This window comes from Miniopterus natalensis, chromosome 4 (assembly GCF_054644295.1).
Source record: "Miniopterus natalensis isolate mMinNat1 chromosome 4, mMinNat1.hap1, whole genome shotgun sequence".
Lineage (NCBI taxonomy): Eukaryota > Metazoa > Chordata > Mammalia > Chiroptera > Miniopteridae > Miniopterus > Miniopterus natalensis.
Window position 1 is genome coordinate 68,426,041 of NC_142084.1, and position 27,102 is coordinate 68,453,142.

Consider the following 27,102-nt stretch of genomic DNA (forward strand, 5'->3'; position numbering starts at 1 on the left):
ACCATCCAGGGAGCAATTCAGTCTTCCACACGGAGACCTTCCTCTCGGAGACCCCACCCAGGTGAGTCTGGGAGCCCAGCAGGTACATCAGGAAAGGGTCAGAGAGGACGGAACCTGCCACCTTTTCCCTGAGTCACCTGGGAGCCCAAACAGTCTAGCCCAGAGACAAGAGGCATGGTGTCTACGTTCTCGGTTAAGTAACAATTTGTAATTCATTTATTTAATAGAGTAATAAAGATGTGTTTGTTTGATGAATCTGCACTACAAGGACCTTAGCTGACAATTAAGTGATGGGAAGGGAGTCCAGTTAGATGACGCTGTAGAATGAGTGAGATGCATAAAATGGTTGTAGTAAGATGAGAACATACCTGAGATGTTTTGCTGTTCAGAGAGAAGAAAATAGGGTATCAGCTGCAAAGAACAGTGCCATGGACTGAGAGTGTTTGTATTAAATTTCAAGGGTGGGGTGTGTTTGAGCATGTTTCAATTGATTGGAAAGATCCTGACCACTGGGGGGGACGGTGCTTCCCAACAGCATGTGGTCAGGCATTCATGGCGGCATCTTCTCTCATGCTGGGTATTCACAGGAAGGAGTACTAGTTAATAAAACTAAATAGTTTCACTTGGAATTAGTTTATTTCTAGCAAGGCTGCATATATTCTTGGACCTGTTACCAGTTTACTTTCTCCCTTGGAACAATTGGTAGGAATTCCTGTCCCACACTCAGCCTTTTCCCCCAGTGGCACTGCGTTCCCTGCTTTTCATGAGAAATTCTGTCGTGCAGTCGGGGAAGAACAATTGAGGACTGACAGACTTTTAGGCAAAGATATAGGGTGCTGAGAAACAACGTCACTAAATTATATAGATGGGGAAGTAGAAGTCACCCATAGTACCTTAAATCTTAATACCACAGAAGCAGCGGACTCAGTTTACATTTGTGCAATGAGGACTTCACTGTAGCTAATGGGGTGAATATCTCCAAATCTATTTAAAAGTTCTTTTTTATTTTATTTTATTTTTGTTTAAAATATTACAGATGTCCCTTTTCTGCGCAATGACCAATTCCACCCCGTCCCATCCCCCTCCCCAGTCCCTTTCCCCTCCCCAGTCCCTTTCCCCACCATTGTCCGTGTCCTTGGGTTGTGCATATATGCATATAAATTCTTTGGTTACTCTCTCCCCCTCCACCCCCCGCCCTCCTCCATCCCTCTGACATTCGTCAGTCTGGTCTGTGCTTCCATGTCATTGAATCTATTCTGTTCATCAGCTTATTAATAAAAGTTCTTTTCTACTTCACGTGTGCTTTTAACATAAAATGCCCTGACCCAACGGAAGCTAATGAAGGAATACACTTAAACTCAGGTCCCTCAGACAAATTTTACTAATAAATGTCTTTATTAGAATCCTATAGCTGCACACTAGTCGCTTAACGCAAGCAAATATACGCTCTTACAGTCGGGATGTCAGAAGCTCAAGAGGAGTCTCCCTGGCTAATCTCAAGATGCCTGCAGGGCTGCACTCCTTCCCAAGTCTCAGGAGAGTCTGACCCTCTCTAATGCCTGTAGAGCTGCTGGCCAGCTGCATTCCTCAGCTCATCTTCCTTCCTCCGTCTCACAGCCCATGGGGCAGCAGTTTCAGAATCTCCCTGAGGCCAACTCTTTTGTCTCTTCACCACTTACAGAACCGTGGTGGTTACCTCAGTCCCACCGGGGTGGGCCTGGCTCATCTTCTACCCTAAGGTCAGTCGATTAGCAAGCCTGTCCCTCTGCTGCCCTAACCCTCTCTTGATATAAAACGTATCATGCTCGAAGGTGCTGGGGATAAGGACCTGGACATCTCTGGAGGCCCACATTCTGCCTGCTGCAAAGCCCTTTTCAGAAGTGCATTATTTTGTGTCACTGAAGGGCCCTTATTCTAAGAAACGAACACAGAATTCAGCACAACCTCTGGAATAAGTGAGTACACTATTCCTTCAAAATTATGTGCAAAGATGATTTTTGGTTCAGAAGACCTAGAACCACTTACAGGTGACTCTGACACAGAGCCACAGCCTAGCTCCTCACACTGTGGTCCACAGACCAGGAGGACCTGCAGCACCACCACCTGGGAGCTTGTCAGAGATACAGTCTCGGGGCCCACTGGAGACATGATCAATCAGAATTTGCATTTGAACCACAGACTTTGGGGATTTTTATTCGTAATGAAGTGGACAAGTGCTGGTCTAGAGCAGGTGTTCTCGCCTTGTCAGTGTTGACATTGGGGACAGGATACTAATTTGGGGTGGTGGGTGCTTTCCTGTGGATTTTAGGTATTAGTGGCATCCCTTCAGACATTGCCACACATCCCCAGGGGGGAATTATTTCTGGTTGACAACCACTGCCCTAGAAGCATCTGACACAATTATAATCAAGGCCCATCACAAACTCAGATATTAACTTTGGGCCGATCACTATGCAATGGGACTTCATTTGCAGGTCCCGTTTCTGCAATGGAGAACAGAGTTCATAAATGTGCTTTCACATTAATAAGTTGTTTATAAAACTTAAATCAGACAATCCTTTAAGGGTGCTAAGCTCCGTTTATAGTGAATAAAATGATCTAAGTATATCTTTCAGAATTAACAATCATTTTTATAATGAGGGCCTAAATGACAGTTCTTAACTTGGGATGGAAGTATGAAATTCCTAATCGTTATGGCACAAGTGTCAGGAAGACAATGCATGTGGTGGCCAAGGTTTCTTGTCAAAAGGATCAACTTGTTGAAAATGAAAACAGATATTTTCCAGAGATATCAGGACTATGTCTCCACCCGAAGTCAGTGCTGAAGGCGGGAGAGGCCTAATGCGGGCGGGTTCCTGTCTTAGACTTGGAGAAAATGGAACTCAGAGTTGAGAGGAGGTTCTAGGAGATTTAGAGATCTGGAGGAGAGGAGAACTTCATGGAGAAGGAGTTAAAAAAGAAACAACCAAAAAAACACAAAACAAAATACTGAATTCATAAACTTTTATCAGGTCTATAGGTAACAGAAAATCCGGAATAATTTTCTTTCTGTCGAGAACATTTTTCCACTGGGGACTCGTGTGTCTAGAGTTTGGAGTAACAAGAGGGAAATGTGCCTGAGGAGCAGGTAGAGGGATTTATAAATATCTCCTCGTCTCCAGTCCCTCAGCGAGTGTAAACGTAGCCTGGGAGGAGCACGGTTATGTTTGTTTGTATTGCCCTTTGTTTGGAGCCCTGATTCGGGCTGGAGAAGGGTGCTTCCCACCTTCCTGCTGTCTTCCCTGGGAGCAGAGCTTTGGTGTCTATCACTATGCATCAGGGAGGGGTTCAGACATCCCCACAGTGACCTTCCTCTCAGGGATCTTCCCAGGTGAGCCCCCAAACACAGCTGACCTTGCATGAGAGGGTCACAGAGAACGGAAGCCAAGTACATTTACCTGTTGTCGCCTGAGAGCTAATTCAGCTTAGCTGTCCAGAGGCAAGAGGCTGTTGTGTGCTTGCTTGACTGGGTAGTGTATTTATTTCAGTGACTACATGAGGCTTCATACATAATGTGACTGCTGCTCACACTTTTGATGATCTTTCATCTCTATATCATTAAATTGCTATCATATCAATGCTATTAAAATATGTTTTAACTTTTAAATGTAAACTGTGGTCTGATTGGGGTGATTTTATCCCCCATGCGGCACTGAGCTATGTCCAGAAAGATTTTTTCCTGTCATACTGGAGAGGGGTGGGTGGAGGCAGGGATGCTCTAAACCGCCTTCAGTGCACAGGACCGACCTCACCACAGAACAGTCTGGCCTGAATGTGAACAGTGCTGAGCCTGAGACACTCTGAGTTAAATAATATCATTATTTGTGATACTTAGAGCTGATGCCAGGTTGTTTTCCAAAATTGCAACACTTTTCTGCCAAAAAATTGCTGCCAGTTTAAAGGTTCCAACCCAAATCAATGTGGCTGCACTTCTGGTTTTTTCCCGAGCTGAAGGGTGCAAAAGCAATGGGAGAAAGGGGCTGGCCTGTCCCCTATGGGCCCCACAAAGCTAGCCGGTCAAAGGGCCGCGCCAGGGGACAGCACGCTCGTCTCCCGGGCTGGTGCAAGCGCAGCGTTGGCTCCTGTCCCCGTGAGAGCCGGTCAGCCCCGCTCAGCTGTCAGGCGGACCGTGCGCGAGGCACCTTGGCCTCCCGGACAAGCTGATATTTGTTCTCTCTATTTTGCTGGCGTCAGCGGAATGTGTTAAGGCTTTAAGTGCTGCCAGAAGCAGGATTTTTCTTCCTCGCAGTCTCTCGGGGACCCCTGAGCTTCTGACATCTCCCCTCCTCCTCATCCGCTTCATTCTTCCGCCCCGATCTCTGCACCTTCTCCTTTGGTTAAACAGGTTACTTTGTGTGTTTGATTAAGCACAGGGCAGAAAATGGGCATCCCAGCATGGAACCCCAAGTCTATTTGTCTACGGAAGGCTTAAGAATTGGAATTTCTGGAAACATTTCTACATTTGACAGGAAAAAGATCACTGGCCTGGCCAGCTTGGGTCGTATCGATTCCCAGCAAAATCCACATGGTTGGGGTGAGACGGACATGGGAGCACTACCTAGGAGGCCACGGAGTGGGGTGTGTGTGTGTGTGTGTGTGTGTGTGTGTGTGTGTGTGTGTGTGTGTGTTGGATGTGAGCAGTCCTCAGAGCAGGGATAGCTGCACTCATGTTCCAAGGTGGCTCTTAGGGTATGAGGCCAGCACTCAGTGGAGGGGAGGCTCTAAGGAGGGGATCTCTCCCATTCCCGGGACACCTTTGCAACAATATTAATAACATATGAGAGGCAGTGTGGACGAGGAAGTCCCTGTGCCTGAGGTTTCAGCAGCAGCAGAGAGGCCACCTCACTGCTCAACTTGTCTGACACCACTTCTCATCACGGTCCCTCACGCTCACTCACCCTGCAAACTGGCTTCACTTCTTTTGAGTTAAATATTTACAACAAGCACCTTCCTCGGGGCCTTTGCATAGCCTTTCCCTCTCCCTGGCACACATCTTCCCCCATAGCCTTGAGTCTCCCATCCTCTCTTGTGTTAAACAAAAAAATTTCTGGGCCAAGTGCTTTTCTTTTAAAAACCGAAAGGGTTTATTTAGCCAAATGCCAGCCAGAAAAGGACCAGGCTGGGGCATGAAGTCTAAACCACCAGCAGCAGCAGAGAGAGACCGAAAAGACAACATGACCACTGTCCTGAAGTTGACAGGATTTTATACTTTATGTTTTGAGGAAGGAAGATATAAGTCGTTTTGAAAGAATTTACACTGTCTACAGACGGGGCGGGGACAGAGGAAGGTAAAGTGGGGCAGTTCCAAGATAGGTACACAAGGAAGAATATTTACTACTTTTGATGAGTTACAGGCAACAGTGCTGAGAGCTCAGGCACAGGCAGGATGCAGGGGCATCTAGTGGCCACTACAGAAGCTGATTCGAAGTTCCACACGCACTCAGGAAGGGGGGCAGTCTTTTGTAAGTCGGCCCACAGCTTTCAGCTGGTTGACTGCTATTGTCTTCTTCTCTCGCTCTGTGTCCTCAGTGTTATTTAATTAGGGACATCTCAGAATTTTCCCCTGCTCACTTATTTGAGGTCTCTGCTCAAATGTCACCTTGTTTGTATATTGACCTACACAGCCATGAAAAAGAGAACTCCCTTCCCACGCTCTCCTTTAGACGTGCTTTCCTTTTCTTCACACCACCTGCCACCATCTGAATAATTTATTATTTTATTATTTGTTTCTACATTATTTCTCCTTGATTGGATTGTAGAGACTTGCTGTTCAGCACCCTATCTCACAGCCTGGACAGAACTGAAAACATGGTCAGCACTCAATTTGTATTCCTGGGAACCAAAGAAATTCTCACTAAAACTGTAGAATACACGAGCCTCTCAGAAACATAGGTGATTGGGACAGATATTCCATATGAGGGGTGTCACTGGATATCCCCTAAATGGGACCATATTCATACACAAAATATTAAAATTAATGTGTGGACTGCAAAATATGAATTGTAGCATTTCCCATATGTGAATAATGCAAGTTTGTAGGTAAATTAGTCATGTCATTTTCCTCTTTCCTGGTAGTCACCTCCTTCACATGGAACCAGTGAATCTTACACAAATTTCAGAATTTCTTCTCCTGGGATTCTCAGAGGAACCAGAACTTCAGCCCCTCGTCTTTGGGCTGTTCCTCTCCATGTACCTGGTGGCCGTGCTGGGAAACCTGCTCCCCGTGCTGGCCGTCGGCTCCGACTCCCGCCTCCACACGCCCATGTACTTCTTCCTGTCCAACCTGTCCTTGGTGGACATCTGCTTCACCTCCACCACCGTCCCGAAGATGCTGCTCAACATCCAGACACAGAGCAAAGTCATCACCTATGAAGGCTGCATCAGCCAGATTTATTTTCTTATACTCTTTGCGGTGTTGGATGTCTTCCTCCTGACCGTGATGGCCTATGACAGGTATGTGGCCATCTGCCACCCCCTGCACTACACAATCATCATGAAACCCCAGCTCTGTAGACTGCTGGTTCTGGCGTCCTGGATCACAAGTATCTTAAATTCCATGCTACAAAGCTTAATGGCATTACGACTATCCTTCTGCATGGACTTGGAAATCCCCCACTTTTTCTGTGAACTCAATCAGATGATCAAACTTGCCTGTTCAGACACCTTTTTAAATAACATGGTGATGTATTTTTCAGCTCTCCTGCTTGGTGGTGGGTCATTCGCTGGGATCCTTTACTCTTACTCTAAGATAGTGTCCTGCATACACGGAATGTCATCAGCTCAGGGGAAGTATAAAGCATTTTCTGCTTGTGCCTCTCACCTCTCGGTTGTCTCCTTATTTTATTGTACAATGCTGGGCGTGTACCTCAGCTCTGCTGCTACTCACAGCTTACACGCCAGTGCAATGGCCTCTGTGTTGTACACCGTGGTCACACCCATGCTGAACCCCTTCATCTACAGTCTCAGGAACAAAGACATCAAACAGGCCCTGAAAACATTCTTTGTGAAGGAAACTACAAGCAAGCCATTGTCCTAAGGATGGAGGCCTGCCCATGACTGCCCAGGTCAAAGGCTCTGAATTGGATATTCTGATTGTCTTCAGACTATGGAAGTAGAACTTGCTCTTTCCATTTATTTCCTGGAATTTCCATTTCTTTGACCTCATCTTCTCTATTCAATTTACGTAACTCAGTTAAGCTTTCTGCTCTGTCAGATATCCATCAGCTTTCCTCTTTGTGGTTTTTCTATTATTCCAAATTTATTTCTAACATGGAGTAAAACAATTTGGAAAATCCCATTTACTTAATGAGACAACATGGATATTTTTAGAATAATTTGGCTAAAATGACATATATATCACCAAATAATTGGTTTTTACTTAAACAATCATCCTGAATTGTGCTACTTCTATGGAAAAAACTACCCTAATGACCAAGGCAATTTACACAATTTTATGAGTGGAAAGTCAGAGACCTCTCTTTTTCATTGTTATGTCTGACATTCTTTTGTATATCACCATCTTAACTGCTCTTCCTGATAATGTGGACTCTAACATGCAGGTGTGTTTAATACCTGGTGACTGGTGTTTCTTCTCCTCTTTAAGATCCTGTTCTCCTTCAGCTCAGTGTTCACAATCCCTACCTTAGCCACTTGCAAAGTGATTATCGAACATTTGTCTCCAAGAGGGCTGTTCATTGAAAGACATGTTTCAATAAATAGGTTGACCTAGTACCACCTTAATATCACAGATAAGTTTCAATACATGAAGTAAATTTTAAAATCACACATTGTATTACTGTGTAAAATAGTTCTTCTTCATGGTGTACATCTACTCATTGGAGTATGGAGGAACGATGCATATTCATAAAGTGGTTTATTCATATGATTGAAGTTTGGTTGGTATTTTTCCATGTTGTATTGAATTATCTTTATGTTCCTGCTTGAGAACTTTCAGTGCTGCCTCTGATAGGACTCTTTTCATTACTATAAAGAATATAGATCCCATTTCTAAATTTTCCATAAGCCTGGAAGGGATGGTGAATGATCATTATCACTTTCTTCCAATATATGTCTCTCTTATGCTCAGGATTCTATTCATCTTTAATGGTCAAAGAATGACTCAGGATAGAACTTGCATTCTTGTTTAGTCCTGTAAATCAAGATTGCCAGATTTCCCACACAAACATATGTGTTCTTTTCACCTCTCCTGGTTACAAGGAAATGAACCCCCAATTAGAGTTTCTAAATACAGTTGTCTGAAGTAAATGAAAATAACTCAGTAACCATGAATGCCGTCTTCAGAAATTACAACAAATGCCAACAACAATCAGCAGCATATCATTACTGCCCTCACTCCTGTTCACTTTGATAATTGTATCAGTAAGTATTGCCGCATGACAAGCCAACCTACAAGCAAATTTTTTAATGTAATGTCATTCTCACCAAGTGAGATTGTATGGCTGGGAGGTGTTCTGAGCTCAGCTCTGCCTGTCCCCTTGTGAGTCTATAGTCAGCTGTGAGTCTCTTCGTTTGTTTCTAAGGCTCATTCATGATGTTGTGTGTGACCATGGTGCCCTTCTCCCTTGAAGCAATATATGACCAGATTACCCTATTTCTATATCTACTTTTATCTTCTATTTTAAAGAAAAGGAAGAATACCGAATGTTAATTGTTTTATTTTACTTCTACTGTTCCTATATCCATGACACTTTGCTTTCTTCCCAGTTAGAAGAGATTCCTCCTACCATTTCTCTGCCTGAATCAGCCACCAGAGCTCTAGATCTTAGGCTTTTGTCCTTCTAAGTAATTCATTGAAGTATAATTACATAATATAAACTGATCATGAAAATGCACAATTTGATGTATAAAAGCCATACAAACATTACAGTCCATACTTCATGGTTCCATTTCTGTATAAGTCAAGAAACTGCACAATAAAATTTAATGGTTTCTTAATGTAATTGTTAAACATTTAATATGCCTGAGCATCAATGTCCTTATTTCTGAAGGTCATGTCTAAAGTAAACTTGACTTTGGATGGATGTTGAAAAAAATAAACAAGATATGTGGATATATTTTATTGAGCCCGAACTAAATGTTCAAAGGTAAAGTTGTGTGTATGTATATGTGTGTTCATTTGTATAAATTTTAAGTTCAAACACACACACATATGTACACAAAACAAACTCACTTATAATCTCATAGTTTATGTTGAAAGGAAACTTAAGAGAAAGTTGAAGAGGATAGAAATGAAAAGAATAAGTGTTTGAATGGACATAAAATGAAAAGAAGCAGAAATTTGGACATGAAGATGTGAAGTAAATGGTAGACAGGACTTATATGATGAATTACTTTTCCTATGTTAATACCTCAAAGGCATCAAAATCTGAAGCACATTTGCATTTATGCAATAAGAAATTCTCTACCAGCTAAAGAGGCTGAGTATCTCCAAACTGGTTACAAATTTCTTCTACGTAAGGGAGGATTACAGCTCAAAATGCCTTTAACAGGGGATGCTAACTGAATGGATTGAGACACTTATTCTCAGTTTCCTGAAGAAAATTTCATTCAATAATTGTCCGTATTCAGTTTTTAAAGCTAATGTAAAATTACCGCATGAGTGATTTAAAACAAGCACATTTGTGCTGTTACAGTTCCTGAGGTCAGAAACAGTAAATGGGTCTCAGTGGGCTAAAATCCAAATGTTTGCAGGGCTAGGTTTCTTCTGGAGCCTGCAGGGAAGAATCTATTTACTTTCCTATTGCAAGCTTAGATAATAGTGCAAAAAAATTCTACATATAATTCTTATAATTAACAAATATTTCAGAGCGAGGGACTAAATGACAGCCCTTAACTTGTTGTATAAGGTTGAAATACCAAATTGTTTTGCCTAATTTCTCATGAAGCCCAGTGATATAAGTTTATATCAAAGGAACTTAGTTCTCCCCCTTGTTGAAAAAAAATAGCAATTTTGTGTAGATGTCAGGGCCTGTGTCCCTACCACATGTCAATATTTGGAGATTCCAGTTTTCTAATGCAGACTTGAAATATTTTCAATCAGAGTTGGGATAAGATGCTGGGAGGTTAGTCCACTGAAAGCCAATAGACGCTGAATTCCCTTGACTTCTAACCTGGTCTTTTGGGAACACAGAGTCTCCAGGAAAACTTTCCATTGTGTCTGACCCACAGGGAAATCATGTGATCAGAGGTTGGAATAACAAGACAGAATGTACCTAATGAGCAGGCCCAGGGAGCTGTAAATATCGCCTCATCTCCAGTCTCTCAGCGTGAACAATCTTGGACTGGATGGGACTCGGTTGTTGCTTTTGGACCAAAGTTTGTCTAGAAGACCAATGCTTGCCTCCTCCCTGCTGTCTTGTCTGGCAAGAGAGCTTCAGTCTCCATCATCAACCTTCCAGGAGGTTGGAATTTCACACCGAGGCCTTCCCCTCACAGTTCCCAATGAGGTGAGTCCAACGGCCCAGCGGGTACTGCAGGAAAGGGCCAGAGAGCATCAAAGCCAAGTCATTTACCTGAGGTCTCTTGACAGCCATCAGCCTCTGGTTGTTTGCTTGTCTGATTAACGAATTAATGATTAATTTATGATGCTAATAGGAGAAGTGAACCCTGAACTAAGCAACACATGGGTAACTGTTGACAATTAACTGATGGAAGCCCAATTAGAGGTGGCAATGGGAGGCATAAAGTCTTTCAGGTAAAAGCAGAACATATACAGTGAGTTTTGCAATAAAGGGAGTAGGACAGTTCTTCTTTACTTTTATCACGGGGCCTATTCAACCACAGGTCCATATTGATGAGAAAGTACAGATCCAGTTTATTTCTTGCCAATATTACCTTGCAGCAGTAGTTCATGAGACATGCATTTCACAGGGTCTTCTTTCACTCTGTATTCAGTTCACATGAAAAGGAATTTCCTTGATAAGTGTAAAGTGCTGTGGTAAGTGGCTGAGCTTTGCAAATACTTCATTGCCTGTGACCAGAATATTCTGGCGGGTTAGTTATTCCTTTGTTTTCTCTCCTGTAAATTGTCTGTACAAGTCATGGCACTTGTATAGTGTGTCCAGAGTGCTTTTACTCCTGTTTTTTATTGCATTCTTCTAAACAAAGAACTGGGGATTTTGCTATCAACTTTATTGTCATTGAGTAATTTTATGTATGTATATGGGGGGAATTGTGGGAGTTTATTAATAGTGTGGGCTCAAATCTATCACTGAGTCATATTGTATTCTCTCCATTGCTTTTTATATACAAGAGGCACAAGAGAAACCAGATTTGTATAGCTTGATATTAAAAATATTCAACCTGTGTTGTTTTTGTGAATTATTGGTTTATTTTTTTGGGTCAGTTTTCATTTGGGGTAGTCAATCTGTAAGCTGTTTCACACTTATATTTCAAGTATCTTTGTCTTTTGGAGAAATTTATTCTTTCTCCTCTGTTCCTTTGCCTGCCTTCAAAGGGGTATAATTAGGGTTGGAAGGCTGCCAGAATCCAAAGAAGATTTTTCTTCCTCATTGTCTCTCAGGGACCCCCTGAGCTTATTAGATCTCTTTTCTTCCTCAGGTCCACTTTATTGCTGCCTCTCCCTCTGTGTTTATTTAAGCTATTGTTTATGTTTCTTTAAATACAGGGCAGAAAATGGGCATAGCAATATGGAACCCCAAGTATATTTGTCCGTGGGAGGCTCATGACGGGAATATCGACGTACTATTTCTAAATTATTTTTGGAAGAGGTACTTGACCCCAACAGCTTGACTTGTGTCTCCTCACAGCCTAAATTGTTTGGAAGGGAGGGAGAAGGTCATGGAAATAACACTGATGAGGAGGCCATGGTGTGCTGTGGTGTGTGTGTGCCTAGTGAACTGAGAGCAGTCCTCAGAGCAGGGGTGCCTGGTCTCATATAATCCAAGTTGACTCTAATATCAACAGAAGGTACTAAGAAGGTGATCCTTTTCAACTCATGGGATGCTTTCACAATCAGATTAATAAAGCGCAAGATCTGCATAACGTGCAGAAGGCACCCTCTGTGACTTGAAGTTTCAACAGCCACATACAGGCCACCTCGTCTCCTAAAATTCTCTGACCCCATCTCTCATCCTCCTCTGCCTTGCTCAATCCCCTTGACACACTGGCTCATTTGGAGCCTTGGTTTTCCTTATTTTATTTTATTTAAATATGTTATTCTCGACACTATTGCAGATGTCCTCCTTTTTCTCCTTTGTCCACGGCCACCCAGCCCCCACCCGGCTTCTTGGCCCTCCTCACACTATTGTCTGCATTGGTGGCTATGCCGGTATGTTCTTTAGCTAATCCCTTCCCCTTCCTTCACCTGCCACCCCCGTGCCCTCTGACATTTGTCAGATTGTTCCATGTATCCATGCCTCTGCTTCTATATTGTCTGCCTGTTTATTTTTTCCCTTAGATTCCACATATTAATGAGATCATATGATATTTATCTTTCTCTGGCTGGTTTATTTCGCTTTTCATAATAATCTCCAGGTATATTCCTGCTGTCTCAAAGGGTAAGAGTTCCTTCTGTTTTCCAGACATGTAGTATTCCTTGGTGTAAATGTCCCACAGCTTTTTTTATCCACTCATCTACTGATGGGCACTTGGGCTGTTTCCAGATCTTGGTTATTGTAAATAATGCTACTATGAACATAGGGATGCACATATTTTTTCTGATTGATATATCAGGATTCTTAGCATATATACTTGGAAGTAAAATTGCTGGATGAAAAAGCAGTTCAATTTTTATCTTTTTGAGGAAACTTCTGCTGATTTCCACAGTGGCTGCACCAGTCTGCATTCCCACCAACAGTGTACTAGTGTTCCCTTTTTTTCTGCAGCTTTGCTAGCACTTGTTTGTTGATTTAGTGACAGAAGCAGTTCTGACAGGTGTGAGGTGATATCTCGTCGTAGTTTTTATTTGCATCTTTCTGATGATCATGGACCTTGAGCACTTTTTCATATGTCTGTTGGATATCTGTTTGTCCTCTTTGGAGAAGTGTCTATTCAGGTCCTTTGCCTATTTTTAAACGGGTCGTTTGTCTTCCTGGTGTTGAGTTGTAGAAGTTCTTTATATGTTTTGGAGATTAACCCCTTCTCAGATGAATCACTGCTGAATATGTTCTCCCATATGGTGAGTTCCCTTTTCATTTTGTTGATGGTGTCTTTTGCTGTTCAGAAACTTCTTAGTTTGATGTACTCCCATTTGTTTATTATTTCCTGTTTGCCTTGCCTTCAGAGACATATCAGCAAAAAATATTTTTCCAATGAGTGTCTGAGAATTTACTGCCTATGTTTTCTTCTAGGATTTTTAAGGTTTTGTGACTTACAAGAAGTCTTTTATCCTATTTTTAAATTTTATCTTTATTGAAAATATTACAGATGTCTCCTTTTCTCCCCATTGACCCCTTCTCCCCCCACCCCAGACCTTCACTGCACAATTATCTGTGTCCATGAGTTATGCATATATGCATATACATTATTTGGTTAATTTTAACCCCACCCCCACACACCCCCACTTTCCCTCAGATTCATCAGTCTGTCCCATGCTTCTATGTCACTGATTCTATTTTGTTCATCAGTTTATTATGCTCTTTAGATTCCACATATAAGTGAGATCTTGAGTTTACTCTTATGTATGGTGTAAATTGGGGGGTTGGTTTTATTCTTTTGCATGTACCTGTCCAATTTTCCCAACACCATTGATTAAAGAGACTGTTTTTGCTCCATTGTATGCTCTTGCCTCCATTGTCAAATATTAATTGACCAGAGAGGCATGGATTGATTTCTGGGCTCTCTGTTCTGTTTCATTTATCTATATGCCCATTCTTGTGCCAGTGCCAGGCTGTTTTGATTACAGTGGCTCTGTAGTATTGTTTGATATCTGGTATTGTGATCCATCCAACTTTGTTTTTCTTTTTCAAGATTGCTGACGTTATTTGGGGTCATTTTTGGTTCCATATAAATTTGTGGACTATTTGTTCTAGATCTGTAACATATGCCATTGGTATCTTAACAGGAATTGTGTAGATGGCTTTGGGTAGATGCACATTTTAATGATGTTAATTCTTCCAATCCATGAAGATGGTATATGCTTCCACTTGTTTGCATCTTCCTTTATTTCTTTCTTCAATGTCCCATACTTTTCCAAGTACAGGTCTTTTGCCTCCTTTGTGAAATTTATTCTTAGGTATCTTATTTTTTTTCTTGCAATAGTAAATGGGATTATTTTCTTAGTTTCTCTTTCTGATTTTCTTCATTGGCATACAAAAGTGCTACCATTTTCTGGATATTAATGTTGTATCCTGCTACTTTGCCAAATTTATTTATTAGATCTAGTAGTCTTTTGGTGGAGTCTTTATGGTTTTCTACATACAGTATCATGTGTCATCTGTGAATAATGACAGTTTTACTTCCTCCTTTCCAATTTGGATGCCTTTTATGTTTTCTTCTTGTCTGATTGCTGTGGCTAAGACTTCCAGTACTATGTTGAATAAGAGTGGAGGAAGCAGACATCCCTGTCTTGTTCCTGTTTTTAGATGGAAATGCTTTTAGTTTCTGCCCATTGAGTATACTAGCTGTAGGTTTGTCATATATGGCCTTTATAATGTTGAGGTATAATCCCTGTATTCCTACTTTGCTGAGAGTGTTTCTCATAAATGGGTGCTGGATTTTATCAAATGCTTGTTCTGCATCTATTGATATGATCATTTGATTTTTATCTTTCATTTCTATTTATGTGATGTATCACATTTATTGATTTGCAGATATTGTACCAGACTTGCATCCCAAGAATAAATCCCACATGGTCATGGTGTATAATCTTGTTAATGTGCTGCTGGATCCAACTTGCTAATATTTTGTTGAGGATTTTAGTATCTATGTTTACCAGGGATATTAGCCTGTAATTTTTTTTCTTCATAGTGTCTCTATGTGGTTTTAGAATTAGGATAATTTTGGTCTCATAACAAACGCTGAAAGTCTTCCCTCCTCTTGAATATTTTGGAATAGTTTGAGGAGGATCAGTGTTACTTCTCCTTTGAATGTTTGGTAAAATTCACCTGTGTGCCATTGGGTCCAGGACTTTTGTTTGCTGGGAGTTTTTTTATTACTGCTTCAATTTCATTAGTTGTTATCAGTCTATTCAGGTTTTCTGATTCTTCCTGAATCAGGTTTGGAAGGTTGTATGTTTCTAAGAATTTGTCGGTTTCTTCCGGGTTCTCCAATTTGTTGGCATATAGTTGTTCATAGTATTTTTTTTTTTTACCCTCCTTTGTAGTTATGTAATGTCATATTTTACTTCACCTCTTTTCTTTCTTTTTTTTCTTTTTTTAATATCTTTATTGATTTCAGAGACAGGAAAGGAGAGGGAGAGAGAGAGATAGAAACATCAATGATGAGAGAGTCATTGATTGGCTGCAGCCCCCAACCCGGGCATGTGCCCTGACCTGGTATCGAACCCAGATCTCCTGGGTCCCAGGTCGACACTCAACCGCTGAGCCACACCTGGACAGGCCACCTCTTTCATTTCTGATTTTACTTATTTGGGTCCTCTCTCTTTGCTTCTTTGTGAGAATGGCTACAGGTTCATCAATCTTGTTGATCTTCTCACAGAACCAACACTTGGTTTCATTGATCTTTTGCATTGCTTTTTAAGACTCTATGTCATCCATTTTCACTCATATCTTTATTATTTCCTTCGTTCTGCTTTCTCTGGGTTTTTCTTGTTGTTCTTTTTCTAGTTCTTTTAGGTTTAGGATTAGATTGTTTATTTGAGATTTTTCTTGCTTCTTGAGGTAGGCCTGTAATGCTGCGAACTTTTCTTTTAGGACTGCTTTTGCTGTGTCCTATAAATTTAGGGCTGTTGTGTGTTAATTTTCATTAATTTAGAGGTAATTTTTTTTTAATCCTCATCTGAGGATATTTTTTCCATTGCTTTTCAGAGAGAGTGGATGGGATAGAGAAAGAAAGAGAGAGAAACATTGATGTGAAAAAGACACATCAATTGGTTGCCTCCTGCACTTGCCCCAACTGGGACTGAGCCTGCAGCCGAGGTATGTGCCTTTGGCTGGAATTGAACCTGGGATCCTTCAGTCTACAGGCCTGTGCTCTAACCACTGAGTCAAACTGACTACGGCTAGACGTAATTTTTTTATTTCCTCCTTGATCTCCTTGGTAACCCATTCATTATTTAATAACATGCTATTTAGCTTCCATTTGTGTTTTTAATTTAGTTTAAAAACACTGAAATTTCTAGTTTCATGCCATTGTTATCTGAGAAGATACTTGATATGATTTCAATTTTCTTGAATTTTTTAAGACTTATTTTCTGTCCTACCATGTGGTCTATCTTTGAGAATGCTCCATATGCATGTGAGAAGAATGTATATTCTGTTGCTTTAGGATAAGATGTCCTGGAAATATCAATTAAATCCATCTGATCCAATTTGTCACTTAAGCTCACTATCTCCTTGTTGACTTTTTGTCTGGAAGATTTATCCAGTGATGATACTGTAGTATTAAAGCCCCTACTATGACTATATTGCTGCAAGTCTCTCTTAAAGTGCCCTAAGAGGTGTTTGTTGTTTTTTTAATACATTTATGTTCTCCTGTATAAGGTGCATATATGTTTCCATGGTTATGTCCTTTTATTGGATGGATCCCTTCAGTACTGTGTAGTGACCTTTTTGTCTATTGTTATGGCCTTTGTTTTGAAGTCTATTTTGTCAGATATGTGTATTGCTACCCCAGCTTTTTATTCATTTCCATTTGCATGGAATATTTTTCCATGCCTTCACTTTTGGTCTGTGTGAATTTTTTGTTCTGAGGTAGGCCTCTTGAAAGCAGCATGTATATCAGCCATGTTTTCTTATCCATTCAGCTACCTTATGTCTGTTGATTGGAGCCTTTAATCCATTTACATTTAAGGTGGTTATTGACAGGTACTTATTTATTGCCATGATTTTGTACCTATGTTCCCCTCTCTCTCCATTTCTTCTTTTTCTTAAAGCAGCCCCTGTAACATTTCTGGCAATGCTGGTTTGGTGGTATTGAACTCCTTTAGCCCTTTTTTGCCTGGGAAGATCCTTATTTCACCTTCAATTTTGAATGAGAGCCTTGAAGGATAGTGTAGTCTCGGTTTCAGGTTCTTCCTTTTTATTATTTTGAATACTTCAGGCCAGTCTCTTCTGGCCTAAAGTATTTCTGTAGAAAAGCAGCTGACAGCCTATGGGAACTCCCTTGTAGGTAACTTACTGTTCCTCTCTTGCTGCCTTTAAGATTCTTTGTCTTGAATCTTTGCCCCTTCAATTATGAGGTGTCGTGGTATGGGTCAATTTGAGTTCATCTTGATTAGGACTACTCTCTCTGAACTTGTGTGACTTTTTCCTTCACTAGGTTAAAGAAGTTTTCTGTCATTATTGTTACCTTTCATGTTGTACCAAGTTCCTTTAAACTATGCTCATTTTTTTTCTTTTTGTTACCCTGCTTCATCCAGCCTACTTTTAATTCCTTCCAGTGTATTCTTGATGTCGGTTATGGTATTCTTCCTTTCTGAGTAGTTCTTATTTAAGGTTCCTATGTCCTTTTTCATGCTGATGTAGTTCCCACTAAGTTTTTTGTAGTTCCCATTACCTTCCTTGTAGTTCTCATTAAGTTCTCTAAGCACCCTTTTAACTATTACTTTGAACTCTATGCCTGATAAATTACTTGCCTCCAGTTTATTGAGCTTTTTTCTGGAGATCTCTCCTTTTCTTTCATTTGGGGGTTATTTCTTTTTCTCCCCGTTTTAACTGTCTCTTTGTGTTGGTTTTGATGTGTTAGATAGAGCTGCTATGACTCCCACACTTTGTGGAGTGGCCCTCTGTAGGAAGTGTCCTGTGGACCCAGTGGTACAGTCCCTTGATCTCCTGAACTGGAAGCTCTGGGAATGTCCCTTGTGTGGGTGATTTGGGCTCTCCTGTTGTAATTGGGTCTTGATTATGGTTGTGCTATTCTTGGGTGGGATCTCCCCTCAGACTGGCTGACTGTGAAGCTCAAGCCTAACCACATGTGTGAGCTATTGTTTAGGTGCTGACTGAACAAAACAAAACAAAAACATGCAATAGAACCCAACAACAACAAAAGTAATCACAACACAAGAATGCATTGGAAAAGAGAAAAGAGAACAAGAATAGTAAAAGAAGAAAAAAGAAGAAGAAAATAAGTGGAAGAAAAAAATATTAAAGGAAATAAGGAGAGAGAAAAACAAGAATTAAGAATAGGAAAAGAAAAATGGTAAAAAAGAAGAGAGAAAAAATTAAGAAAAGGAAAAAGGAGAAAGAAAAATAGAATAAAAAAGTAAGGAGAAAAATAAGATATGTGAAAGAAAAAAGATTGAAATGAAATAATAAAGCAACAAAAAAGAAAATAATAAAATAAAAAAGAACACAGAGCACAGTGGAGTTCATCTCGGCGGAGTTTAGTGCCTGCTGGGATCTCCCTTTGGATCCCGGTCTTATGTTGTCTGAGGCTGTCTGCTTTGTGTGTTGATGGCCTCAGGCCTCCCAGAGTTACATTGGTACTGGCTGATGTCAGAAGCTGTCCGCGTTTGGCTCTCAGCAACCTGCGCAAAGCTAGAAGTGATCCGCAGTTTGGGGCTGCCTCATTGCTCTTGGCTGTGCACGGGAGAAACCAAGCTCGGCTCCAAGGCTGCCTTTATAGCAGCATGAGGCCCGGGGCGGGTCAGCAAACATCCCAAAGCACCTTGGGATGCACCTTTGCCTGCCTCCACCTGCCTGCTGGCTGCCGGACTTAGTGAGTACAAAGGCTGTTTCTCAAAGGGCTTTTGGTGAAATTGGAAAGATGGTATCTCCTGTGAAGAGGAGGTGTGGTTCAGACTTCAGGGAAGATGGTGGGGATGTCCCCCTACCCCAGAGCCACTGGTCTGAGTCTGTCCTGGAACATTTCCCTTACCTTAGCAGGCGGGTACACTCTCAGGCAAGCTGGTGGGGTCTGCCGAAGTCAGGCGTTCCTATCAGCTCTCCCATGAGCGGAAAGTGTCTGCCAGTCAGGTTCCCAGGAAAGCTGGGGGAATGGCCCTGCTCAAAAGCCAGTCACCGATGCCCCCGAGCCTGCCCAGACCTGTGGGTTCCACTTCTGCTGCTGCCTTCTCAGCAGGGGTCCAGGTGCAGGGTGGGACAGTGGGATTCCAGGGGGTGGGGTGAGCTGTGTCCCAGAAGGGGTGGTAATCGCTTTTTCCCAGGTTGCTGCTGCTGGAAGGAGCTTGCACCACTCAGGAAAAATGGCTGCTGCGGTATCAGGGAGGGTGACTGAGCACAGGTATCCCAGCAGCTGCTCTCCCACTTGCCACCCACCCCAGGCTCTCCTCAGGTGACTCCAGTCAGCACCTCCCTCCCTCTGCCAAAGCCCAGGGTGAGTGGCTGCAAATGAAAATCCGGTGCTCCGACCCTTTAAAATAAAAAATGTGACTTTGTCTGGTCTCTCCCTAGTGGAGAGAAGCCCTGCAGCCTTTCACTACTGGGCGCTACTACGTGGGCATGGGCGGATGTTCCTGGCTCTGGTTCTCCGACCTGGAGAGCCCAGCCTGGGGTCCCGACCTCACTTCTCTCAGGGGAAACACGTCCCCACACACACAGCGGAGATGTCCCTCCTCAAACTTGGGCTGCCCTGGGGGAGGGGTGTCAGCCCCTCTGGCAGCCACACCTTCCCGCAAGTGTCAAGGTGGCTTCTGCACTTCCTTGTTTAAGTCTCCTCTTCAGCTACTCTTCAGTTAGTAATTCAGGGTGTATGTTTCACAATTTAGTTTTATTTCCAGTTTGTTCTGAGAAGAGGTGCAAAAATAATCCACCTTCTCCGCTGGCATCTTGAAACTCCTGAGACTTGATTTTCTACAACAACCAACTTCCTCAGGGCCTTTGCACTGGCTGTTCTTTCTGCCTGGGAAATACTTCCACTTCAGGCTCCTGCTCATTCTTCTTTGAGGTGTCTGTTAAAGTTGGGCCTGATGGCAAGTCCTGGCTAAACTCTATAAAACAGAACACCCTCTATCCACTCTCTCCATTTAATGTGATTTACTTTTCTTTATAGCATCTGCACCATTGGATATGTATATTATTATTTTTATTTAATTATAGTCTTTCTCCATCATTAGTTTGTAGACTTTGTTTTGAAGTACCTATACTCTGAACAGTGCCTGGAACATGGTCTAGAATCAATATATATTCCTCAAATACTGAAAGACATCCTCAATAAAACAGCAATATACCATCAACAGGTTGACGGTAGAGAAGGAAATTCTACTGGGAAATGGCAATAGAGATGCCTTAATGGGAACCAGATCATACACCCAATATGCAAATGACTTCCCTGATTCTAAAATAGAAATGTGCCATTTATTCTCAGTTACCAATGCTTGCTAATATGAAAATTAGTTATTCGTTTTTTCTTTCTTTTTCTTGGTAGTTAACTGCAACACATGGAACGAGGCAACGGTACACAGATTTCAGAATTTCTTCTCCTGGGGCTTTCACAGGCCCTGGAACTGCAGCCCCTCGTCTTCGGGCTGTTCCTCTCCATGTACCTGGTGGCCGTGCTGGGAAACCTGCTCCTCGTGCTGGCCGTCGGCTCCGACTCCCGCCTCCACACGCCCATGTACTTCTTCCTGTCCAACCTGTCCTTGGTGGACATCTGCCTCACCTCCACCACCGTCCCGAAGATGCTGCTCAACATCCAGATGCAGAGCAGAGCCATCACCTACGCAGGCTGCGTCACCCAGATGTATTTTTTCATATTCTTTGCGGTGTTGGATAACTTCCTCCTGACCGTGATGGCCTATGACAGGTACGTGGCCATCTGCCACCCCCTGCACTACGTGGTCATCATGAACCCCCGGCTCTGTGGACTGCTGGTTCTAGTGTCCTGGATCATGAGTTTCCTGAATTCCTTGTTAGAAAGCTTGATGGTGTTGGGTCTGTTCTTCTGCTCAGACATGGAAATCTCCCACTTTTTCTGTGAACTCAATCAGGTGGTCCAACTTGCCTGTTCTGACACCTTTCTTAACAACATAATAATGTATTTTTCAGCTGGGCTGCTGGGTGGTGGTCCCTTTGCTGGGATCCTTTACTCTTACTCTAAGATAATTTCCTTCATCTGTGGAATCCCATCAGCTCAGGGGAAGTATAAAGCATTTTCTACCTGTGTGTCTCACCTCTCGGTTGTGTCCTTATTTTATGGTACAAGCCTAGGAGTTTACCTCAGCTCTGCTGCTACCAACAGCTCCCATGCAAGTGCAGCAGCCTCGGTGATGTACACGGTGGTCACACCCATGCTGAACCCCTTCATCTACAGTCTCAGGAACAAAGACATAAAGAGGGCCCTGAAGAGATTCCTTGGCAGGGAAGCTTTTCAAGGATCAACTGTACTTGTCTGAAGAAGTTCCCATGAATACAGAGTACAAAGCCTCAGAACCAGAAGTTCTAACACAAACTAATCCAATCTTTTCTTTAATTTAATCCTCCCAGGAGGATATTCTTTCATTGCTTTTCAGAGAGAGTGGAAGAGATAGAGAGAGAGAAACATCAATATGAGAGACACATGGATCGGTTGCCTCCCACATGCACCCCACCCCAACCAGCGCCAGGGATGGAACCTGCAATTGAGGCACGGGCCCCTGGGCAGAATCAAGCCTGGGACCCTTCAGTCCATAGGCCGAGGCTTAAACTGCTGAGCCAAACCGTCTAGGACAAATTATTTCAACCTTTGAACCATACATATATAATTGGAAATTCTCATTTATCTCATGTGTTAAATGAATTACTTTAGCATAATTTATTCTCTTATGACATATATCACTCCAAGTAATTTTTCTATTGTTTTCCTGAAAGAATTGTCATAAATCATACTACCCCTGTGGACAGAACTGTGCTAAGGCCATTAACATAATTTTATTGTAGAGGAAAATCTGAGGCCACAGTTTTCACTTATATGTTCACCATTTTCTACAGCACCACCTTTACTGCTCTTCTTGATAATGTAGACTTCAACATGCTAGTATGTTTTATAGCCCGTCTCCTGGTTTTATATCCTTCATTGAGGTATACAGCTGTGTGTCCACATACCATAGCCTCTGGCAAAAATTGACTATCAAATAGATGTTCCCAAGAGCAGTCTATATGGAAATACACATTTTAATAATTAGACTGATCTAATATGGTTACAGTCAGAGAAGCAAAAATAGCCGTACCATTTATCACTATACAAAAATATTTTTCCTGGTGCACATCTACTCATCAAAGTGTGGCTGATTGCCCTGGCCTAGCGGCTCAGTTGCTAGGAGCATCATCCTGTGCACCATAAAGATTGTGGGTTCAATTCCTGCTTAGGGCATGAACCTAGGCTACCGGTTCCATCGCTGTTGGGAAGCACATAGGAGGAAGTCGATTGTTCTTTCTCTCTCACATCGATGTTTCTCTCTCTCTCTCTTCCTGCCTGTCTAAAAAAAAAAAAAAAATCAATAAAAATAAAATAAAAATTAATGAAATAACGTGTGGAATATGATGTCCATGTGTAATTCTTATTCGTCAGGTTGAAGAATTACCTGGAGTCTTTTATGATTTTTTTCTGCACTATTTTCCTGTTTCTGCTTAAAAACTTTCAATGTGCTCCCTACAAATGTGACTCATTCTAGTGCCCTAATTTAAATATCTCCACCTTCTAAATTTTTTCAAATCTGCCAAAGGCACAGTGAATGATTAGCATCAATATCATACAACTTATATCTCCTTTATAAGTGGGAATATTGTCAATGTTTTTGATCAGAAGACGAATCAAACAGAAGTTGAAATCCTGTCCAGTCATGTGACTAAGAATCACAAATTTTCTTGCACAAACATGTACATCTTTCCATACTGTCCCGACTGCCAGGAAGGGAACCTCAGTGGGCTCACTTTGAGACAGTTTTCTGAAATACATTTGAATAACAGAATGGTTGTGAACGCTGTCCTCAGATATCAGTACAAATGGCAAAAGTAAGAAGTAGCAGATTATTATACTTTCCCTCAGTTCTGTTCCCTTTGATTATACTAACAATCCACTATTGCTACAGAACAAGCCATCCTAAAAGCAAAAGGTTTAGTAGAATTCCTTTATTTTCTAATGGGTCTGTATAGTGGGGAGGTGCTCTGATCACCGCTGGTCTCCTCACGAGCCTGGACTCAGCTGTGGGTCAGCTGGTATGTCTCTGCTGACCTTGGCCGGGCTTTCTCATGTATTAGGGGCTCAGGTACTGTGACTGATGTAGGGAGCGCTTGGCTGGAATAAATGAGCTCTGTCCACATGTCCTTTCCTTCTCTGGGAGGCCCACCTGGGTTTGATCACATGGCCGAAACAGGGCTCCGAGTGAGAGCAGCAGAAATGCACCGAGGCCTGCTCAAGCACACTGTCACTTCCACCATCTCATATTGGCCAAAACCAGTAAAATGCTAACTTCAGCCCACATTCAAAGATGGAGAAATAAACTCCACCTCTGCATGGGAGGAGTTCACAGTAACATTGCCAAAGACATGGAGTCAAGAATTGGGCCATCTCCGCATCTACCACTTGTGAAAATTTCAATTCAGTCAGGTTTTATTTCTACATCCATCGACAACTGCTCAATGACCTTAGAGAAGAGGGTGAGAGTGAAAATATGTGTATGAGCAGATATGGAAGTTCTACTATAAGAGGGTCAGGCCCCCTCCAAATATGAACATCCCCCCTTGACCGCTTGCCTCCCACTTACCATTTCTAGGTTGAAGAGAAATAAAGCTTTTTCTTCCAGGGTCTTAACTCATTGCTTAACAGAGCTGGAAAGCTGTTGCTTTCCTCATACTGCTGTTTTAACATGCTGGTGTAGACATTGCTTTTCTTTTTATTGACTTGCTCTTAACATATTCATACTGGTTTCCAACCTGATAGTTGTATTTATTGCCGGTGGGGGTCCTGATAGAGGGAGGTGGCCTTTGAAATGCACATACAACAGAGAAATAGGAATTTGAAAGAGAAGCCAGAGTTAATGACACCATGCTGAGTGAAAGAAGCCAGTCACAAAAACACAATACTGCATGATATCCTGATATGACATATCTAAAGTAGTGAATTTCATAGAAACAAAAAATAGAATGGTGGCTGCGTGGTGTGAGGGGGAGTTAGTATTTAGTGGGTGTGGGAATCCAGTTTTGCAAGATGCGGAATTCGGGAGGTTGGTTGCACAATAATGTGAATGTACCTGACACTACTGAATTGCACATTTAAAAGTGGTCACAATGGTAAATTTTCTCATGTGTTTTTTACCACTTAAAATTTTTAATCAAAGGAAGCAAGTTCTGACACATGCTACCACATGGATGACCCTTGAGGACATTATGCTGACTGAAATAAAGCAGTCATAAAAGGACAAATAGCGTATGATTCCACTTTTATGAGGCCCCAAGAGGAGTCAAAGTTAGAGACACAGGAAGTGGGATGGTGGGAGCCAGGGGCTGGGGGAGGGGGCTGGGGAGTGAGTGTTTAATGGGGACAGGGTTTCAGTTTGTGAAGATGAGAAGGTTCTGGAGATGAATGCTGGCGATGGTTGCATCTGAATGTACTCAATGCCACTGAGCAGTCCACCTAAAAAATGGTTAAGAGGACAAATTTTATGTTACGTGTATTTCACCACATTAGATGCAGACCCATTTGTTTATTTTGCTTTGATGCCCGGCCAATTTTATCTTAAGGTCAGCTGATTAGCAAACACATTCCATCTACTACCTTAACCTTCCTTTGCTATGAAAAATGACAGATTACAATTTTCTGGGGCTAGGATGCTGGCATCTTTTCAAGGTGCTCACTCTGCCTAAGGGAAAATCTTTTCAGAAATATAGTATTTGGTTTATCAAGGACACTTATGTAAAAGAATTCAAAAGGCATTTTTCGGAAGCATATTATATGATGTCACTTGTGAATCTTTACATGAAATAAGTGAACAATGAACTTACAACAGCTTCTGGAATGAGTGAATTCCCTATTTATTCAAAATTACATGCAACTACAATTTTTTTCCAGAAGCTATGAAACTCTCAGTGCCTGACTCTAACAAAGAACATCGGCCTCGCTACTCAGAGCGGTCCTCAGACCAGGACCTGCACCACCAACATCACACAGGAGATTGCTATTGATTCTCAGAATCTCTAGCCCACCAGGACCTGATCATTCAGATTCTGCATTCGAACTAGAACCTGGGGGACTCATATGCACAGTGAAGCTGAAGAAGTGTGGGTCTAGGCCAGGTGTTCTCACCTTTTCATGTTGACAGTTGAGGCAGGATAATTACTTGTGCTGGGTGTTGTCAGTGTTCAGCATCATCCTTCAGACCTTGCCAAACAGCCCGAGGCAAAGTCACCTCTGGTTGAGAACCAGTGCCCCGCAGTGAAAACTAAAAGCATCCTGATAGAATTCCAATGAATACCCCACCTCTTATTAGTTTGAACTCTGAGGAGATCGGTAAACTCCATCAAACCCTATTTCTGCCATAAGGAAGAGAGTTCATAATACTACCTCATAAAATGGACTTTTCTAAAACTTAAATCAGACAATTCCTTTAAAATGTTAGGCTCAGGTCATGTGGCATAAAAATATCAAAATGTATCTCTTACAATTAGTAAGTATTTTATGAGGCACCTAAATGAAAGCTCTTAACTGGTGATATAAGCAATAGCCCCTAATTATTTTGACAAATGTGTAAGGAAGCCAAACAGTGTGGTGCCCAAGATTGCATCTCAGAGGAGCACAGTTCTGCCTTGTTGAAGAGAATGGCAAGTTTCCAGAGATACCAGGTCTGTGCCCCACCCCAAATCAGACTTTGAAGAAAATGTGGTCAGGGATGGGATAAGGCCATAGAAGGTTAGACCTCTGGAAAGCATGTGAGCAAGACAAGGAGTCATAAAAACTGAGTTCACTCGACTTCCAACCTTGTCTCTTGGGGGTCAGAGAGTCATTAGGAAAAATTTCCTTTCTGCTTACTCCAGAGGCCCAGAGGGAAATCACATGCTTAGGAGTTGGAATAACCTGAGGGAAATGTGCCTGATGAGCAGATATAGAGAGCTGTTAATATCTCCCCTGCGCAGTCCCTCAGCTTGCACAACGCTGGGGGACAGGACATGGTCGTTGTGTTTGATTCTTAAGCTGGCTCAGGAACTGCTGCTTCACTCCTTGCTGATGTCTTGTGTGAGGACAGAGCTTCAGCCTTCACCATCAACCATCCAGGGAGCAATTCAGTCTTCCACACGGAGACCTTCCTCTCGGAGACCCCACCCAGGTGAGTCTGGGAGCCCAGCAGGTACATCAGGAAAGGGTCAGAGAGGACGGAACCTGCCACCTTTTCCCTGAGTCACCTGGGAGCCCAAACAGTCTAGCCCAGAGACAAGAGGCATGGTGTCTACGTTCTCGGTTAAGTAACAATTTGTAATTCATTTATTTAATAGAGTAATAAAGATGTGTTTGTTTGATGAATCTGCACTACAAGGACCTTAGCTGACAATTAAGTGATGGGAAGGGAGTCCAGTTAGATGACGCTGTAGAATGAGTGAGATGCATAAAATGGTTGTAGTAAGATGAGAACATACCTGAGATGTTTTGCTGTTCAGAGAGAAGAAAATAGGGTATCAGCTGCAAAGAACAGTGCCATGGACTGAGAGTGTTTGTATTAAATTTCAAGGGTGGGGTGTGTTTGAGCATGTTTCAATTGATTGGAAAGATCCTGACCACTGGGGGGGACGGTGCTTCCCAACAGCATGTGGTCAGGCATTCATGGCGGCATCTTCTCTCATGCTGGGTATTCACAGGAAGGAGTACTAGTTAATAAAACTAAATAGTTTCGCTTGGAATTAGTTTATTTCTAGCAAGGCTGCATATATTCTTGGACCTGTTACCAGTTTACTTTCTCCCTTGGAACAATTGGTAGGAATTCCTGTCCCACACTCAGCCTTTTCCCCCAGTGGCACTGCGTTCCCTGCTTTTCAT

At 42.2% G+C, this 27,102-nt stretch overlaps 2 protein-coding genes across 2 annotated transcripts; both read left to right on the plus strand.

Annotated features, from left to right (window-relative positions):
• Positions 1-6,127: 6,127 nt before the first annotated feature.
• LOC148093354 (putative olfactory receptor 7A2) lies at positions 6,128-7,075 on the plus strand. The gene has a single exon (XM_087816171.1). The coding sequence runs from the start codon at positions 6,128-6,130 to the stop codon at positions 7,073-7,075; it is 948 nt and encodes a 315-aa protein (XP_087672297.1).
• Positions 7,076-20,539: 13,464 nt separating this feature from the next.
• LOC148093355 (olfactory receptor 7A10-like) lies at positions 20,540-21,603 on the plus strand. Its single transcript, XM_087816025.1, has one exon. It carries the CDS (start codon positions 20,540-20,542, stop codon positions 21,491-21,493), a length of 954 nt encoding a protein of 317 aa, XP_087672151.1. The 3' UTR covers positions 21,494-21,603.
• Positions 21,604-27,102: the final 5,499 nt, after the last annotated feature.